This window comes from Patiria miniata, unplaced genomic scaffold, assembly GCF_015706575.1.
Source record: "Patiria miniata isolate m_02_andy unplaced genomic scaffold, ASM1570657v1 HiC_scaffold_9, whole genome shotgun sequence".
In the NCBI taxonomy this organism is placed as follows: Eukaryota; Metazoa; Echinodermata; class Asteroidea; order Valvatida; family Asterinidae; genus Patiria; species Patiria miniata.
In genome coordinates, this window is record NW_024037076.1 from 17,700,440 (window position 1) to 17,720,569 (window position 20,130).

At 41.8% G+C, this 20,130-nt stretch overlaps 1 protein-coding gene across 5 annotated transcripts in view; it reads right to left on the reverse strand.

Moving 5' to 3' along the window:
* LOC119721078 (sushi, von Willebrand factor type A, EGF and pentraxin domain-containing protein 1-like) overlaps window positions 1-20,130 on the reverse strand; it is an 86,890-nt gene that overhangs the window by 60,537 nt on the left and 6,223 nt on the right. For all 5 annotated transcript variants that reach the window (XR_005270144.1, XM_038190968.1, XM_038190966.1 and 2 more), the window contains one exon: window positions 8,143-8,367. Coding sequence is in view for 4 of the 5 variants with exons in the window: in XM_038190968.1 (XP_038046896.1) it covers window positions 8,143-8,367 (225 nt within the window). In the remaining variant the exon portion in view is untranslated. The remainder of the gene's footprint in view (window positions 1-8,142; window positions 8,368-20,130) is intronic.

Below are 20,130 nucleotides of genomic sequence, written 5' to 3' on the forward strand. Positions count from 1 at the left end.
GAAAATAAGATTAAGGTATCAGAAAATGGTCAGAAAAAATGGCAGCATCATTTTTTTGTAAGTTAAAACATCCTAGAAGATGGTCCATCCAATTGCCAAAAAATAACATTTCATGCCAAGGGAAGTACATTTGCCCCTCCACTATTGGTAGAAAAATGGTCACAGGCCTGCACGAATTCAGCGTTTAATCTATCGCACTGTGAACCATCTTTTGGAAGGGCAAAATGAGATTTTGGGCGGCACTTTGCAACAAGTTTGACACGAGGGGCAGCTTCTGGCTCAAAAACCTTCTAATCCACTGTTAATTTCATTACTTGTTCGGAACTTAAAGATGACATACCGGGTAAAGCCAGCATGTATTTAAAAAGAAACTCCATGGGTCCTTATTTTAAAACTCATTAACTTTGTTTTAATACAGTGAAACGCCGCTACAATGAACATCGCCTGATCCACAGAAACTCTTTGTAATAACGATCGTTTGGTATAGCAATTTTAACCTGCCGGTGCTCCGGTGCCAATAGGTGGCCTTCCCCTTCTATTCCTTGGGGAAATAATAGCCTCTTGTCGCTTTGTAACTATGTATATTTTGCATACAAAAATCGGGAGCCAAGGACGCTGTTCAGTATAGCCGCATGTTCGGTATAGCGGTGTTCTGTATAGTGACACTCCACTGTATTGACCAAGTTTATTGGCTCAAACTGCTTAAAAAGTCAGAGTGATCACCCCAACTCTACATTCTCTTATTCGGAGTAGGTCAGGCACCCTGTAACCCTGCGTGAAAACTTCCATTACATATTTTAGCATATTGCTACTACGGACTCACTCATGTTCCCGAGGTACATTATCTTGAATATGAAACAAAGTATCATATCACTACAGATGTCCTATATTACTGCTTTTGTATCCCATGCATAAACTGAACAGAGATACCTCACCGCGCGCTGTGACTGACAATTGATAGCCTTTGTTGGTTTTGGTACAACCGACACAATGGCAAGAACTCCTGCCAATATCGACACTAACCAACCAGAACTGGACAACAACAGTGAGAATTTGGGTGGCAGACAGCTCAAGAAAGCTTGACTTACTTGCAATGGGACCAGTAGCAAACACCTCTACTTCACACAGACTTAATTTGTCAGATTCCTGCAGCTCGATCCTGATGATTTGCCCAGCAATCAGTTCGCGGTTGCAATCCACTCGCACACTGGGCTGACGACCTCTTACCATCTGGGAACTTATTGTGAGACCACATTGACTGTACGACTCTCTTGTGGCATCAGGGTATCCGACTTGGACTGTTGCACCTTTCAGTTTGGGCTCTAGAGGGAAAAAACAAGTATGGTATCCAAACTTGGAGCATGGTTAAGAAAAAGTAGGTAACTCCCTCGCAAAAAAAGTGGTAGATGGAGCTTAACCTACGACTAGTTTGTGGTCATACAATGTAAACACAGACAGCCATTTCAAAAGCAAAGATCGTCTTTGTACAAGTTGTATCATAAATAACTTGTGGAGCTATGTATATTTTGGATTAAACATTACAAACAGTTGTGCACTTGCTGCGCATGTTGTTAGGCAGGCACCCACTGTTTGGTGATATTGGACTTCAAGGATGGAACATCCGGCTCTTATCTACAAGTCCATAAGACCACTGACTAAACAATTTTTAACAGTAATTCAAAGTTTCAAGGAGGAAATGCCTTTGCCTGTGGGTCCCGAAAGTTACTTTTTAATACTTACTGCGCTTGGAATAGATGTCCACGTATTCTATTCTGTATGTAGCCTGCAAATCTACCTCCCAGAAAACTTGCCTTCCAGATTTTCCTGCAAAAATTAGCCCCCCACAAAACAACCAAAACAAAACACAGATGAAATAATGATATTCAACAGGACTTTTTAACCATTGTTGCTTTCTGTTGCATGGGTTATAATAAGCTTTAGCTTACGTGCAGAAGTGCAGCTGCCATGTTCACTGTCTGTGGTCCTATCTCCATCCACTGCCAAGTTTGCTTGCTGTCTGTTAGATTCATCAGATCTTGGGCTTTGTGATGCTGGTCTTTCATATGCTACATTGGATGGCGCATCTTTTGCAGTGACACAGAAAGAGCACACGAGTCCATGAAATGTATGTTAGTCAGTGGCGTAACTAGGGATGAACTTCTAGGGGGAACTGAAGGCAACTGATATATTGTTTTTTGTGCAATTCAAGATTGTACATGGGGGTGGGGCACCCGGGGGGCATGAACCTCCGCTGGGGTGAGGCGCACATGCACCCCCCTGTAGTTACCACAGATGTAAGTACCAGGGATGTAGCCGAGTTCTTCATAAGTCCCTGCAAGTCCATCACAAGTCCTCCAGTCCCAACTCCACTCACATGCCATTCAAATGAGCTTTGACAAAGGCAGTCCTTTGTTATTGATCATCCATTGTTTCTTGTGACTGGACTTGAAAATTAAATTTACTTGTGAATTACTTGTGATGGACTCAAAAACATCCCTCTATGTTACACGGAATCATACTCCAGCCAATTGTCCATTCCTATACACCTATAAATGAATGGAAAATAACAAGACACTCTTTTTACGTGCACTATTTTTGCTATTTCTACCGCTATTCGCGTGACAACTCGTAGCACTTTTGCTGCGATATTATAGCAGCCCTTGGATGTCGCAATAGCATAAAGGCCTAAGCATACTCAGAACATACACAAACTTCAATGTAAACTTCTGAAGCCATGACAAGTGTTCGCACTGAGAATTCGCAAAGATTAACAAAACCAAAATCAAGGGGAAAGTATAAAATATGAGTTTATAAAAATATGAATTTCTGGACTATTAAAGATTTGACCACAATCCAGCCCACTTCGCACCCAGGCAACAAGACTGGCGACAGTACATTACATATTCCAACATGACAAACTGTTGCAGGAAATTTGCTTGTGCTGTGTTGTCATGGCAGTAAATTGTGTACAACATTGGTCTACTATGTTTTAACAACTGACTAATATTCACTACAATATAATTTTTTTTTTGTGTGAATTAAATTAAACATGCGTCTAAACTGAAAATACAGCACTGTGGGGAAAGGAAATGAAGCAATTTACCGCTGCTAATGCACATTATGCCGTCTGGTACCCAATGTCCAGCCTGGCAACGTAGACCACCATATCCAAAACTTGGTTTCAGGCCCTGGTCACATGTAACACGGGCCGTACCGCCATGCCCCAAGCTTTGCACCTCCACGTTACTACCGGCAACAGCTGGTCTGAAGCAAGAATCTTTAGGAAAAGACACAACAATTAGCGCTTTTGAGTTCCTATGTTTTGTGATACAATCAAGCTAAATAAGTTGTTTGTCAACCCTGGTAATTGTTTTTATTTTACAGATTTGAAAAGAGCACAATCTCAGCATAACTGCTGTTAAAACTGCATGCTGATACCATCTTTAGTTCAAAAATTATGGAAGTCAGAACACCAAGAGATGTGATGAAGTGTGTAATGAAGTGGCCCTATTTCGGCCTGAATCTCAAATGAAAATTCCCGACAAACGACTCATTTTGCTTGATCGCATCACATATACACTTCAGCAAGACAGATGGTCCTAGATGGTCCTAGAAGAAACGTCATCAGGTGTCAGGTTGTGTCACATTAAAGATGCATTTTCCCCATAGGGTTTGTACATGTTTTAAAACGCTCCATTTCGGCACTTTCGTAAATCCGATCGGCGTTACACTTGGTACACACTTAGACCATTACCCACAGATGGTCCTTGAAGAAATTTGTGATCGTGATGTCATCAGGGGTCACGTTACTTTACATTAAAGATGCACATTTTCCCCATAGGTTTTGTACACGTTTTAAAACGCTCCACTTTGGCACTTTCGTAAATTTGATCGACTTTTTATTATACTTGGTACACTCTTAGACCACTACCCATAGATGGTCCTAGAAGAAATTCGTCATCGTGGCGTCATGAGGAGTCAGGTTACATCACATTAAAGATGCATTGTTTCTCCATTGGTTTTGTAAACGTTTTTCTTCAAACTGAACTTCGGAAGTACAAGTCTGATTGGGTTAAAACTTGGTATACATATTCACATGGATGTGTTATAGATGAAAATTGAAGTGACATCATCATCAAATTAATGTCATGTGAAGTCCCTTAATGTGGCATTTTATTCTTTTATAGTTCTATATCTACAGCACTAAACTGTTCGATTTGGCATGTACATATTATTAACTTGACATGTACATATTATAATGTGCTAAATGACATTTACAGTGACGTCACTGATTGTTCATCCCGTGCTCAGAGTATTTTAAATATCCGAAACAGCTTGTGTTTGTCCACAAACACATTTCTAGTTGTTATTTTTTTTTCTCTTTTTAGTACGTTTCCATGGGTACAAATATTCCCTTTTATATACTTTTCAGTCACACAGGCAAAATGAAAAAAACAAGATAGTTCATGAGCGTAAAACAAATGCGAACCCTTTGTTAAACCCAAACAATTTTACACGATTGGACAACTGAATGGAACCCTGAAGTGTAGAACTTTAACAAGAGCGGGAGAAATGGAACAGTTTGACATTTATTTACTTCATTAGACAGGTATGACTGGAGTCATGCATTCAATAACAAAAGTTTCAGGACAAGCGTGCGATAAGATTCAAAGTGTTTAATGGTTGGTGCTTAAACTTGCTCTCTGTATGATTTCAATCCGTCTTTAATTTTCCCAACAAACCATTAAATGTTATCTTGCTAGGAGTCAATCACTTATATTTTTGAACTTCCAACAATCAGAAAGATTTGTGTTTTGTAATGTTTTTATTTGTAACTTTTTATTTTGAATGGGGGAGGGGGGTGCCTGTTTGACATCCAAAACAATGTCATTCTTACAAATTCTGTTACTAACTCGCTGGGTTGAAAGATTAAACAAACATACCGTTAACTTTGGAGCACAAACAGTTTTTTAAAACATGTTTGTTGCACTTCAAGAAGTGTATGTATAATGTACATACTTTGTATTGTACAGTGTGTCCAGAAGTGTGGTTTTACAGGCTATGACAGCATTGTTTTTACCATAAAATGCAGCCCTGTACTGGTAGACTGTATTAAGCATTGAGCATTTAGCTATGTAGCTAGCTGTGCATAGAAAAGACAATCAACAGCGTGCTGAACATGCCTTTATTATGCTGTATTGTTAAGAGTACACGAACTTTTCCATAAGTACGAGTACGAATACTTCGCCATGAGTACGAGTACCAATATGAGTACAGGAAAAAATATCCTGCGAGTACGATTTCGAGCACATTTCCGTGAGTATGAGTACGAGTACGGAAAAAAAGTACTCGAGTACGACTCAAAAGAGTACGAGTACGAGTACGAGTGCTACAACACTGTCAGCCATACAAACACACAAACAGAACCAGTGAACACAAGTGCAATGTCTTTCTCAGGCGTTCATGTGTGAGTGGCACAATACTATCAAAATTTGCTGTATATGACAACCTATGACATTTTAACAGCTGTGAACCCATAGCATCCTGTCTTTCCAACTTTCCAAAACAAACTCATCAGGTACACGTACACTGAATATGCACGTATCTGAATCTGGCAATAGCTATATAGGCTAGAGTGTTTCTTAGTGCAAATAATACACTCAGATTATAGAACTGGAAGCCTCATTCACTCACCTCTGCAGCGTGGTATTTCTCCCAACCATTCACCAAGTTTGCATTTGATCGTCCGTTCCCCGATGAGATCATAGCCCTCGTTGCATTCAAATAACACTGACTTTGTGAGGCGGAAGTCATCACCGATACGACGACCGTTTAACGGGGGCCCTGGCTCTGGACAGGAACAGCTACATGAAAGTTGTTGTTGGAGAATAAAGAATAAGAACAGCGGACAATTAAAGACCTGCATTCAAAACATTATATCCTGTACTGCAACATTCAAAATGAATCATTAGCCAATAATGCCAAATAACTTGCTTTCCCATGAATCATAAATTTATCCAAAAAATGTTTTTTTTTAAGCCCACTCTTAATGGTAAGGGATAGATGATGTTCAGCCTTGTTAATATTTCAGTTGCTTGTGATTGTTTTTACTTTATAAAGTTAATGTAAACGGCGTTAATCCCAGGGGTGACATTTTCCCCCATACTGGATCATCTTCCCCCTATTTTTGTAGTGACATAAACAATCCATTGTGAGATTTTCTTTATCTTTTGAACAGTCTTAATGTATTAATTAGATATAAAAAACGGAGAACATAAAGTACAAATCTTTAAATGGACCGTTTTGATGTAATGCTAAGGGACGTCTAAACACACAATATTGCCTAAAATGTACATTTGTATTTTGAACAGCACCCGCTTTTGTTTAAAATATTCAAATGCTAATATTGCATGTTTTCACTAAGATCAACTGGTGACAGCTTTACTTACCTCTTATCTGTATCATAAGCCGATGAAATACAGTTGGCCACCCAACCTTCCTACAGGTGTAAGTCCCTGAGTGACCTTCTGCAGGCACACCATACTTCTTTTTTCCTTGACCACCTAAAGTCCATTGTTGTGAGTGACTGTGTTCCAAAACAGGGTAACCGCTGGAGACGATGCAATCCACATTCAACTGACCAACACCAGGGTAGATGAGCAAGGTTCCATTAGCCATGAACTGATGGAGCGTGGTATCTAAGGCTGGGAGGCTGAAGCTTGTTGATGCCCGCTCTGCCATGAATAGGATGAGGATATTACTTTAAGCAACACCTCCAGATCTTGATGCACAAAATCGCAAAGATCATGTTTGATTTCATGGTTTCCGAGTTGTGCCCTGCGACGCTGAGCAATTTGGGAAACCAAAGTATGCCTTGAATTAAGAGTGTTCTGTAAAACGCAGGTTTAAATTCCTCTCTAGTGAATTTCATTGTTAAATTTACTATTTTTTTCAATGAAACTTGGCCTTAGTAATAATATCCCTTATCCTGTCATCTGAGTGTTAACCACATGCTACATCACCGTAATTATGGATAGGATCGGAGGCCACTTGGTACATATGGTTTCTATTCATAAATATTAATTTTATAGGGAAAAAAATGGGTATTGGAAATCTGGCGAAATAGAGCACCAGAAGTATATTGATACAGAGTACCCACATTCAAATCTTGGTCAATACAATTGTTTTCGTTCAATCAAATACCAATTGAATAAAGTAAAACATACCGCATACTGGCACAGGTCCAGTCCATCTGCCGTCATTACAGGTGCGAAGCGGACCAGTTACCAGTGTCATCGTTCGTGGATCCTTACACCGTGACATTATGGTTGAGCCGTGGAAGAACGAAGGGCGAGGGGTGTCAAGTAGCTTGGTTGAATCGTCAACATACTGTGTTACATTCGTGATCTTCCCAGGACGAGAACAAGAGCGCTTGTATGTAACCTCTGTCATACAACAAAGACATTAAAGATTCAATATTAAATCATAGATATTTACCAAAATATGTAATGGAGGGCTTACCAATCTCTGCGCAGTAGTGCAACAGGCAACACAGGCCTTTATACAGTTCCTACACACAGCAACAATTATGCTTTTGTCCAGTTTAATCCATTATTGAAGTCAGTAACGTGATTTCATTTTAAAGAGAATAACTGAACTTGATTCAATGCATAAGCGTACCCGGGGGGTGGGGGGGGGGGGGGGGGGGGGGGGGGTGGGGGTGGGGGGTGTTAGGGGGTATTTACCCCCCCCCCCGAATATTTTGTAAAATAACTGCCTTTTTCCATTGAAATGACATTTTTTCAACGTGCTTACCCCCCCCCCCCAATAATTTGTAACTAGTGCCCTTTTTTTACGAAGTGCCCTTTTTTTCTTAACAAGTGCCCTTTTCAAAAAAGAAGTGGTGCCCTTTTTCGTGGCATCAGCCGTTTTGGGTGCCTTTTTCAGAATTTTGCACATGCATCGCCCTGAAAAGCACCATCTATTGGCCCTTTGTGTGCATAAGTGTCGGTTTTGAACAACGCCCCCACCGACAGAATATAACAAAATAACTAGCGCCTTACATCCAAAGTCATGAGGTAATTCATTTTTTTTAATGTGGTATTTAAATGACCAAGAAAGACATAAGACAATTTATCTAACCGCAACGTGGTAGTGCAGGCGTCCAGGCTCCATTCCAACAAGTAGCAGTCACTGCCTCCCTGCCATTGACTGTGAAGTCTGTATTACATCGAACCTCAATCTCATCACGATTACCAAAGATGATTTCAAAGCCTGCTGTGGCAATGTTTTGGCCACGGTGGTAGATGAGGGCATTGGGGACTGATGGTGTGGGACATGTTGCAGCTGCCACAGGTGGTTCGGTTACTGAAAACATAAATCAGACAAATGAAATCAACTTGTTATTGCATCCTGATTCCATGGATTTACCTCAGAATCTCTGTCAATTTTGGGAGTTTCCTGCCACCTTTTGAATTTCCTTCCTGAATCTTGCTTCCCTTCTACTATTATCTTTAACAATTTAAAGAAAGTGTGATGAACAGATACCTTCTCCCACCGTGCCCTTTCCCGTTTTTTCTATTCTTTCTAATTTGTAGCCCATCTCTAGGTAACATACATTTAGACAATAGGTATTTCCACTGGATTGTTTGTACAACATTACACAAATATAACATGGTTTGGCGGCGTACAGTCGATATTCGCCCCAGAAGTATTGGAAGTTGACAAACTAAATATCGAGGGGAGCTAATATCAACTGTCCACCCGAAATGAACCATGTTATATTTGTTTTTCTATACCTCATACATATTCAGTTGCCGAATTTTACTGTTGCAGTAGCATGCACCTGAAGGGCAAAATATCTCTGGAGAAACTTGTCCAGCTCACCAGAAGAATATTATCGCTGAACCTCAGAAAAGTTCAGTTTGTTTGCAATACTGTAACCAAGGTTGTAAATACAGTTGCAAATCTTTATTGTCAAAAATATTTTTAAGTTTGGTATCATTGAACTCGGGAATAGGCTACACGTAATTAATATTTACGCGTGCAACCATCTATTCATGTGTAGCTAGCTAGGGCGATGTTCACGCATGCGTAGTACACCCGTGCGACAGTTTCACATGTGCTTCGTAAAGCGCATGCATTGTAGACTATCGCACAGGTAACCCATAAGACAGTCTACTACGTATGTGTATTTACCGTCGCGCTTAAGCAAACAGCAAAATAGCATGTCATCAGGGGCAGCGGAACTGGGGGGGGGGGGGGGGGGGGGGGGGGGGAGGCACTTGCCCCCCCCCCACCCCCCCCCCCCCCCCCCCAATTTAGCAAAGTGCCCCTAAAATTTCAGATAATTTGTTTTCAATTACCGTTTCCCAAAATGATATAGAAAGGTCTGAAATGAATGAGGAATATGAAAAACCAAGCCCTAAACCCTTACACGATGCGCCCTGAAAATGGCCGAATAATGCGTCGTTATCCTATTGGCCGGTTTTGAAGAGTGCCCCCTTTTTTGAATATGGTACTACCCCCCCCCCCCCCCCCCCCCCCCCCCCAACACACACACACACACCCACACACATTTGATTTTACGCAGGCCAAGTGCCCGGTGGAAAAAAAAGTTTGAAAACCGCTCACCCGCCGCTGCACGTGATGGTGAAAGGTTAATGAGAAGTCGGCTTTCAGTCATGAGGTACAGTATAGTATCACCATGATAAAATATCATGTTTTATATTTACTGTTTAAGTTGTATACGTTGACCTTCAAGGAACAGGACCACTTTCCTGGTAATGAGACACATCTAAGGAATGGCCAGTTTAGCCACAAGGTCCGCGTGGGTGGATGCTGGGCTGCACCGGAAGGCCACAGTGATTCAGCCCACAGACTTATAAGGAAATCCGATTGTTCTATTAATTTGCCTAGCCCTGCCCCCAGATACAAGTTGACCAAACACCTTCAATTCTGTACTATTAATATTCAATAGTTACTGAACGATTTCTAATAAGGCAAGAAACCTGTAAGATAGCTGTAAGATTGGAATGTTCATTTACTGTATAAAAACCCAGTAAAATTTAGGAATCAGACAGAGAGCGTCACAGCCAACCGAATAAACCACATCATCCCAAGTACCATTTCGTCTTACTGTCTTACTTTGTCTATATAACCTCACGGGTTATATTTGGTGGAGAATCCGGGTACCTCTCTCAACATCGAGTTTTTCATGCTCACGCGATCGAAGTCAAAACAACAATCTGCATCAGCCATGGCCTGTACAGTGCACATCGAGTCTATCCTACCAAAGTTCACCGGGTACGACTCAGAGGACCCCGAGTTATGGATCGACCGGTACGAGAGGTATGCTCTCCAAAAAGCATGGACGGCTGTGCAATGTAACTTTTGTCATAAGACCAAACAATATCAATGATATTCATCCTTCTAATCAATGACTAGAGGCGAGACCCAAAGTTCCACAGCTGAGTAATGTTTCTGCCATGTCAGGCGGGAGCAATCTAGTTCAAGTCAGAATTGGCTCAGACTCCCGATTTGCGTTAATTGACACTGGGGCATTGATATCGTGCATGACAAGAAAAACATACACGCAGTGTTTTCCCCAAGATCAGTTCCCATTGGGTCAGTCAGATGTTCCCCTAATTTCCGGTGTCGCTGGCCACATAACAAAAGTTGTGGGCAAAGTTGCCCTGCCGATTTTTATCGGGGAGCAAAGTTTTGAACACCCTTTCTACATCCTCGAAACCATGAAACATGAAATTATTCTTGGAGTAGACTTCTTGAAAGAGCAAAAGGCCAAGATATCTTTTGAGGAAAATCACGTAGTGTTCCCCGATGCACCTTCGATTCCTTTAGTAGGTAAAGAGGCAAAGAAAGTGACTGTCAGAGCAGTGTGTAATGTATCGTTGCCGGCTAGAACGCAGACTGTTCTTCCTGTTCAGTGTAGTAACATTAAAGCCCAGTACGGTATCATTGAGCCAGTTCCATCTCGGTATGATGATGAGCAATTAGTAGGAGCAAAGTGTGTTGTTAAATCTGTTCAGGGTAAATCAGTATACCAGCTTATGAATCCCACTGACAGTGATGTAGAGATTAAGCGTAACCAAGTAGTTGGCTTTTGGGAACCGTTGTCCAAAGACATGTGCATTGAAAGTTTTGAGGTAGACGGAAATGAGACATCTAGGCTTACACAGACAGGCAATGTGTTGCACAAAATACCGTACCTGTAACTGAAGGTGTTGATCCCCCTGATATCCTTAGTGAGCTTGATATCACTATGACAGATTCAGATATAACAGCCGATCAAAAGCAAAAACTTGTCACATTTTTGGCTCAGCACAAAGAAGTATTCGCGAAAGACTCAACTGATTTGGGTACAACTGATGCACACTATCACAGAATAGACACTGGTGATGCAAAACCTGTCCACCAGCGTTACTATCGCACTTCACCTGTTCATAAGGCAGAAATCGACAAACAAATCCAAGACATGCTAAAAGCTGACATAATCGAACCATCAACGTCGCCCTGGGCTAGCCCAGTAGTGCTTGTGAAAAAGAAGAAGGGTGATTTTCGCTTTGCAGTAGATTATCGTCGTCTTAACCAAGTCACACAACCCATGTCCCTCCCTCTACCTCGACCTGATAATGTATATGATACCATAGGTGAATCCCATGCTACGATATTCACAGTACTTGATCTTGCGTCAGGATTTTGGCAAATACCTCTAGATCAGGGGAGCCGCGCGAAAAATGCGTTCGCATCACATAGTGGCAAGTACCAGTTCAAGAAACTTCCGTTTGGTCTCATGAATGCGCCAGTTTCATTTCAAATGGTCATGACTCAGGTGCTGCGGGGTCTAACTTGGAAATTTGCACTTGTATATGTGGATGACATCATCATTTTCTCTCCTGATTTTGACACGCATTTGACGCACCTGCATGCCGTCTTTGACCGCCTTCGTCGCGCGAATCTCAAGTTGAAACCACAGAAGTGTCACTTTGCTGCGAAAGAGGTAACCTATCTTGGGCATGTCATATCGAAGCAAGGGATCAAGGCTGATCCAGCCAAAACGTCAGTAATGACCTCCTTCCCCGTTCCTAAGGACCCGTCTGAAGTTCGAGCATTTCTAGGGATATGTAACTATTACCGTAGATTTGTGAAAGGTTATGCCAACATAGCAGCCCCCCTAAACAAACTCCTGCAGAAAGACGTGCCATTTGTGTGGACAGAAGATTGCAACAATGCTTTCCTCCAGTTAAAGCAAGCGCTCGTCTCTCCACCGATCTTAGGCTATCCTAATTTTGATCGCGAGTTTATTCTGGCTACAGATGCTAGTGGGTTTGCCATCAGTTACATCCTCTCACAAACCGACGAAAACGGTAAAGAGGTTGTCATTCAATACGGTGGGAGAGCGCTCACAAAGGCCGAGCAAAATGGTCTATAACCGAAAGAGAAGGTCTAGCTGTTGTACAAGGAATTCAGTTTTACCGGGTGTATCTTGCTAACAGAAAGTTTCGCGTCCACACAGATCACGTTTCTTTGCAATGGCTCAGATCTATACGCAATGCTGTAGGTCGATTGGGACGATGGTCTATCTTACTTCAGGGATATGATTTTGATATTGTTCATAAGTCTGGCACGTCCCATGGTAATGCTGATGCCCTTTCACGTCGACAATATGACGACAATGCCTCTCAAGTTCAAGCCGCGAATAAGGACCCAATTCCAGTTGAGACTGTGCATCAGCCTCAGGAAAACAGTCACGCCGTAACGCTGGGTGAAACGTACGAATACAAATTGACTTATACAAATTGACTTATGTTCTATCGATAACCCTGACAGTTTGACAGATCAATCCGTTGATATCCAAGCTCGCCAGCGACGCGATAGTTCCCTGAATCAGTACATTGAGTACTTAGAAAACGGTAGTTTGCCATCCAATGGGAACGCTGCTAGACGCATAGTCGCCGAAGTTCAAGATTATGTCATACAGGACGGTATATTGTACCATTACTATTATCCACGCGGCAAAGGCCACCAAGTTGATCGACAAATCAAACAGTTGGTTGTTCCTACTTGCTTACACAATGACATTCTCCTTGCATATCATGACTCTGTCCTGGGTGGACACCAGGGTATTGATCGTACATACAACAATATTCGCCAGAAGTATTTTTGGCCCCGAATGTTTTCACGCATTGAAGCCTATGTTAAGTCATGTACAACCTGTCAACGCATTAAGGTTAACCGCCATGCTCAGCGCGCACCCCTCCAACCACTGCCGGTCGGTGAAGTATTCTCCAGGTTACATATCGACATACTTGGCACACTGAAAACATCACCTGAAGGGTACAAATATGTACTTTTGATCGTCGACTCATTTTCAAATTGGTGCGAAGCTTTCCCACTCAAGACACAAGAGGCAGATGAAGTAGCTAAAATACTGTACAATGAAATCATCTGCCGATATGGGCCCCCTCCTCCCTACTTTCTGACAGGGGAACTCAGTTCATGTCTAAACTTATCAAGCAGCTGTGCAACACCTTTCAGATCACCAAAGTTCAGACCAGTAGCTATCACCCACAAACGAATGCAACGTGTGAGCGCATGAACAGTTTCATTTGGCAAACCCTCCGTGCTTACTGCAAACCAGATCAATCTAACTGGGTAGAGTTACTTCCCAGTGTCATGTTTGCTTATCGAAGCACCCCGGCCACCGAGTCTACTCACCTTAGCCCATTCATGATTTTATTTGGTCGTGAATGTCACCTACCCATCGACACCGCATTGTTACCCCAAACGCAGCCCAGTGCAACGACTAATCGAACGCTTGAGCGTATCATGCAGAACTTTGACACCACGCACAAAATTGCAGCAGACAACATCAAGGCGGCCCAAGTCAAATACAAAGAACAGTTTGATAAGAAATCCAAAACCCCAAGTTATCAAGAAGGCCAGAAAGTATGGCTTCACTGTGCCAAACGTCAAGTTGGCTTGTCACCCAAAATGTGCCACAAATGGCTAGGTCCGTACTATATCTGTGAGGCTCGCGATAACTTCACCTACAAACTTCGGCGGTGTAGTGATAACAAACTTATGTTGTCCCCAGTCCACGCGAATCGGCTGAAGCAATACCATGACCCTCAAGACAGACCAGTGCACATTCCTGATAGCTTAGACATCCACACTGAGGCCGGTCCAGACCAATTTGAGGACAGTGACACTATCAGTGACACTGTCGGGGATACACCCCACTCTAAATCTAATCAATCTGCCAACGAACACGTGCCACAACCCCCACCTGTTCTCTTGGGCAGTCCCAAACGTCCCTCTGATACTAAATCACCAGACACTGATGACCAAGGTCGTGGCGATTGGTTTATTGTACACAGTCTCAGACGCTCTGTCATAATAGATGGTAAGCGGCATTATCAAGTCAAGTGGAAAGGATATACCAAAATAACCTGGGAGTCCGAAGACAATATTCCTGATGAGTTAATCCAAGACTTTCACATCCGTAAGACCAAACGTATCAGAATAAGCGCAGACGATAGGCATATGTCCTAATTATTTAGCTCTCCCTCACTGCAAATTGCTATTGTCCGCTTTCTGTAGTTTTAACTTCTAGTATGTATCATTTAGTGTAAAGTTTTCCTGTACTTACGATTATTCCATTTGTACTCTGTAGTTCGTACTATTTTTATTGTATGCCTCAATTCCCTTTCTTTGCCTCATGCTTTTAATGCCGGCCATGGACATGATTGCATTACCTGTACACTCATTCTCATTTATTTACTTGTTTGATATGCAATTTTGTTTTCTTGTATTCATTTCGTGACATTTACATTGAATAATTGTCTTTTTCTTTTTCTCATCTTCAGGTCATGTATAAGTGTTATCGTTGATTTCTAATATGCCTTATTTGTAAAGTTCCGAACGTTCCATTTTAAGTCCGGAGACTTAAGCTTCGAGGGGAGGGCACATATCACCATGATAAAATATCATGTTTTATATTTACTGTTTAAGTTGTATACGTTGACCTTCAAGGAACAGGACCACTTTCCTGGTAATGAGACACATCTAAGGAATGGCCAGTTTAGCCACAAGGTCCGCGTGGGTCGATGCTGGGCTGCACCGGAAGGCCACAATGATTCAGCCCACAGACTTATAAGGAAATCCGATTGTTCTATTAATTTGCCTAGCCCTGCCCCCAGATACAAGTTGACCAAACACCTTCAATTCTGTACTATTAATATTCAATAGTTACTGAACGATTCCTAATAAGGCAAGACACCTGTAAGATAGCTGTAAGATTGGAATGTTCATTTACTGTATAAGAACCCAGTAGAATTTAGGAATCAACCACATCATCCCAATAAACCACATCATCCCAAGTACCACTTCGTCTTACTGTCTTACTTTGTCTATATAACCTCACGGGTTATATTAGTAACAACCAGTGTAGTAGCTAGGACTCGAGTCCAGGACTCAGACTCGAGTCGGACTCGAGTAAACATTTTTCGTGACTCAGACTCGACCCGAGTCACATTGGAAAATGACTTGGACTCGGACTCGACCTTGGTGACTCGTGACTCTAATCACGCATTTTCATCCAAAAAAAAAAGCATAACGTATAGGAAAGGATCATTGAGGAATAATGTTTGGATGACCGCTTACCTCACAATTCAAAAAGATATTTTGCAGAATGAATACTTTCATGTAAAGTACAAGTACCAGTCATTTTGAATACAAGTGGAACAATGGATGTCAACCGTGGGTTATTTGAACATGAAATACAAATAAACAGGAATGGTTGGAATGAAATAAAATGCTGTCATGTGGACTATGGACGAACAAATGGGCTACAGTTTTAAGATACAAATATAAAACATATTTAACATATAAAACCTCCGGGCCAACCAAGCCTGTTAGGATAAGTCTGACTCCTTTTGGGGTGAAGACAATCTTCCCAAACCAAGGCTCTTCCCTAGACGAGAGATCACTCAGAGCGACCTTCAAGGCTAAGGGTGCAGGTCCGTTTTGGTGGACATCTACCGCCCGATTGTGAATGATTGTCGATTATCCTATCAATTACACAATCGACCTGTAACAGAGACACCTGAAACAGAATTGTTGGTAACCTCAATTAACAATGCTCATAATTTATTCAACAGTAATCAATAAATGTACAGAAATAAGGGAATAACAGTACTGGTGAGGAGCCGGTCTTCACTGCGTGATAATGACCGGGTGTTAATGGACCTCGACTTCGTCTCGGTCCATTAACAGCGGTCGCCCCACACCCGGTCATTGTCACGCAGTGAAGACCGGATCTTCACACTGTTTTTCCCATTAATAAATACCTTTTTAACGAAATAAACAGTTAAAATGCTCCAATTTTGTGACTTTTTTTCTGGCGATATTTCCAGACTTTTTATGTTCATGTTCATGGGCCATATTTTAGCTTAACAGCTATAACGACGTAAACTCAACAGAAACTGCTGCCGTAGCGAAACAAATTACAACAATGTTTTCATATCTTTACCTGATGGAGGAAGCTGAAATCTCGTTTACACATTCCTTGTGTCCGGAATTACAAAGATGCTTGGTTTAGGAAAGGTAAATATGTCGGTGGGTGAAGTGTTCAAAGAAAATAAATCGTAGATCTACGCTTTCGTCGTAAACATCCTCAGTATATACTGCACTGCTGTATCAAAACTTCCTTACGCGCGCGCACGCATGCATCCCTAGCAACTGTGTTGTGTACGCGCGCGTCAGTCTCACGCGATGAGGTTGAGCGCATGTGCAGTGCTCTATTGTTACAAGCTACCGCAGGACTGTTACTATATTTTGACCAATCATTGGCTTGCATGGGGCTGAACGGGGATTGATAAATGCTGGTTCAGGGGCCATTTATTCGCTTGATCTTTGAAGCCTGTCCATTATCACCGTTAATGCCCGGCCACGTGATCGAGTTTCGACCAATCAGAAACCATCAACTCTCCAAGGTATTTATTAATCTGAATTAATAGGCGTGGTTGTTCTATTATCTTGGTCCTTGAATTATTGGAGAGATGAGCCAAGTCTACTGCACGCAGTAGCAATGTGCAACAGCATCCGAAATTCCAACAATGCACCGCAATGTCTACAATGCGCCCAAGCAACAGCAATGTACAACCACACAGGCAATGTACAACAGCATAAACAATGTACAGTAGCACAAGCAATGCTCAGTACATGTAGTACAGCCTTGTACCCGCTACGCATCGACCATGCAAGCCAGTCAGCAACGTACAGCTATACAGCCGTGTACTTGCGCCACATCAGCCATACATGCCAGCGTAACCCCAGCACAGCTCATACAAATATGTACAATTCGTGCATAAGCATTCCCCCAAAATGCAGAGCACAGGTAATTCACCTATTGCTCGCTTGCTGTCCGCAACATCAATTCCCCGTAAGCACGTGAGTGCAGCCCTCACGTGCACGGATACGCGCATAATGTACATGCACTAAACCAATGGCACGCTAAACCTATGGCGCTTGGCTAACCAATCGCGTGCAAGCAGCAACGCACGGAGCTCCTAAGCTCCACCCAGTCACGAACACAGTGATTAAGCGTAAGTGCTATGGTATGACGTCACAATTAAAATCTCTCTAATCTCACACACACACTTTCCACCACAATATTTTGTAAAAATATTAAACATATCATATAATGAGTTTGTTGTACTGGTTCCCTTCACAACCAATAGTCTAGTTTGAACAATTTTTCATCTTATTTTGATAAGTCAAAACACTGCTTCACAATTAAACTTTAAATGTTGTGTGGTAACAGTTATGACTTTAAATATTTGGCATCCAAATATGAATCGTTGCAGCCTCATCAAAAACCCTGAGAATATTCGGCATCAGAAACCTCACTGGTTGGAACTGCATCAACATCAGCTGCAGTTTACTCCGCCACTCAATTAAACTAATCAAAAACTCTAATAATTTTTAGCGTCAGAGACACCACTGGAACTGCCATCCACAATATCTGTTGTTTTACCCTACCAGTGAACTGGATCGTCAAAACTCAAAGAACGTTCAACACCAGAGAGAACGACGGAACTGTCATCCACATCATCATCATGCTCAGCACCACTATCATTCTTGGTCTTGTTCATAATCTTTGGGGGGAACTTGTCGGCGATTTACACCTGTCATAAAGATATTGAAAAATAAAGTAATTGTAAGAGGGCATTGTACATTTGATGAGAATGTTTTTATAGCAAATTGCAATGAAACTGTTGCTTTTACACGCCATTGTTTACATGTTATTGTGACCGTGACAGGAAAGAATTCTATACAACTTACAAGGCCAACACTTATAATTTTCCTTAATAATATGACCTGAAAAGTACTTAAAGTTGTAAATCTGACAAAGTAACACTTTGTTAGGAGTGCAAAAATTCTTTGATAATACTTTAACTTTTTCTGTCATGGCCCGTAGACTTTGTGCAGGAGTTCTGAGTGGAGGCCTTGTATGGAATCCTTTTCTTCATGATAAGTAAAAAACGAAGAAAACAGCGGATCCAAGGAAAAGTTGCATGCCTGTAGAAAAGTGTTACTTGCTCTTCAAAACAAAATCTGAAATAAACCTAGAAAATTTAAACTTTATTAGAAATGTGTTTGTACTCCCAACCAGCTACTTGTAGAATATAGTAAGGGTTAAATTAAAATACCCACACAGCAAAAAGCTAGAAGTGTGACCAACTTCGACAATGAACTTACCTGCCTGTACAATGGAGTGTTTATAGCTCCATGCCTGTACTGATGCCTGGCAGGCGATCGGGGTACCGTACCGCCAGCTAGGTCCACACTCTCCTGAACTTCTTGGGCTATTTCTGCAAATGTGTGTGTGTGTGACGCAGTGTGTGACCTTGTCCCACGATACATCCGAAAAAGGAGTCAACTTGCCAGCAGTTGATTAAACAATGTAAATAACACACCGAGACTTCGTCTTTTACTCCCTCTTCGTCTTCCGACGTCGCATTTTGTTTATAGTGACATGATTCCAAAACGCGCCCCATATATTTACACTAGTTGCCCGGACAGAGATCAGACTGTTTCCAGCCATGTTCGAAAACTTGAAAAATGATTTTCCGTTGTAATTTCTTGTTCTTATATGTTAACAACTAAATAAATTCACAAGAACATTCTTTAATAGTCGTTCTTGTATTTTTTTAAACGACTTTTAATGTGATTAGAAACCAACCGAACGAGTTGAGTCTGATTTTGAATAAGAAATAAGGTTTGCTAAACTTGGCCCACGGTCTATATGATTCCCTTTTGTGCTCCTCTTCATTTTGCCACGGATAAACCTAACCCAAAAATGCCTCTAAACCTGCTCTTCAGAGAGGGGGAAACACTGTGTGGACGTGGGCAAGTCCACACAACGTAGTTGCTACCTCATTTTAATGTCGACCTCTTTTGTTTGTAAGTCCACACAGTGAATGTAATGCTTGTTTACCCATACAAGTGTGTATTTGCCTCATCGGGGACCTGTGGCGTAGCCAAGAATTTTTCAGGGGGGGGGGGGAGCTGGAACATTTCATGGGGGTGGGGCGTCATGTAGGGGCGTCAATCGCTTTTCAAAAGTGGGGGGGGGGCATACCTTGATCAGAACTGATGCGAGCGCGAAGCGCGAAGCCCTTACGGCGTCGGGGTTCGGGGCCCGCTTAAGGGCCCCGAAAAAAATTGGATTCTAGATGTTCTGTGGTGTGATCTGAAGAAATTTCTTACCACTTTCCTCAAAGCTTTAACTAATATTTTCTTAGCAAAAGATAATTATTTGAACATCGTTTTCGAGGTTGCAGTCGTTGAATCAGCTATCGGTATTCTGAGCTATAGGCGTGGGGTTCGGGGCCCGCTTAAGGGCCCCGAAAAAAATTGGATTTTCGATGCTCTGTGGTGTGAACTGAGGCAATTTCTTACCACTTTAACTAATAATTATCTTAGCACGAAAGATACTAATTTAAACATAATTTTCGAGGTTTTCTCAGCTAAAGGCATAAGACAGTTTTTTGAAAATTGTTTTCGAGGTTGGAGTCATTGAATCAGCTACCAGATTTCTGAGCT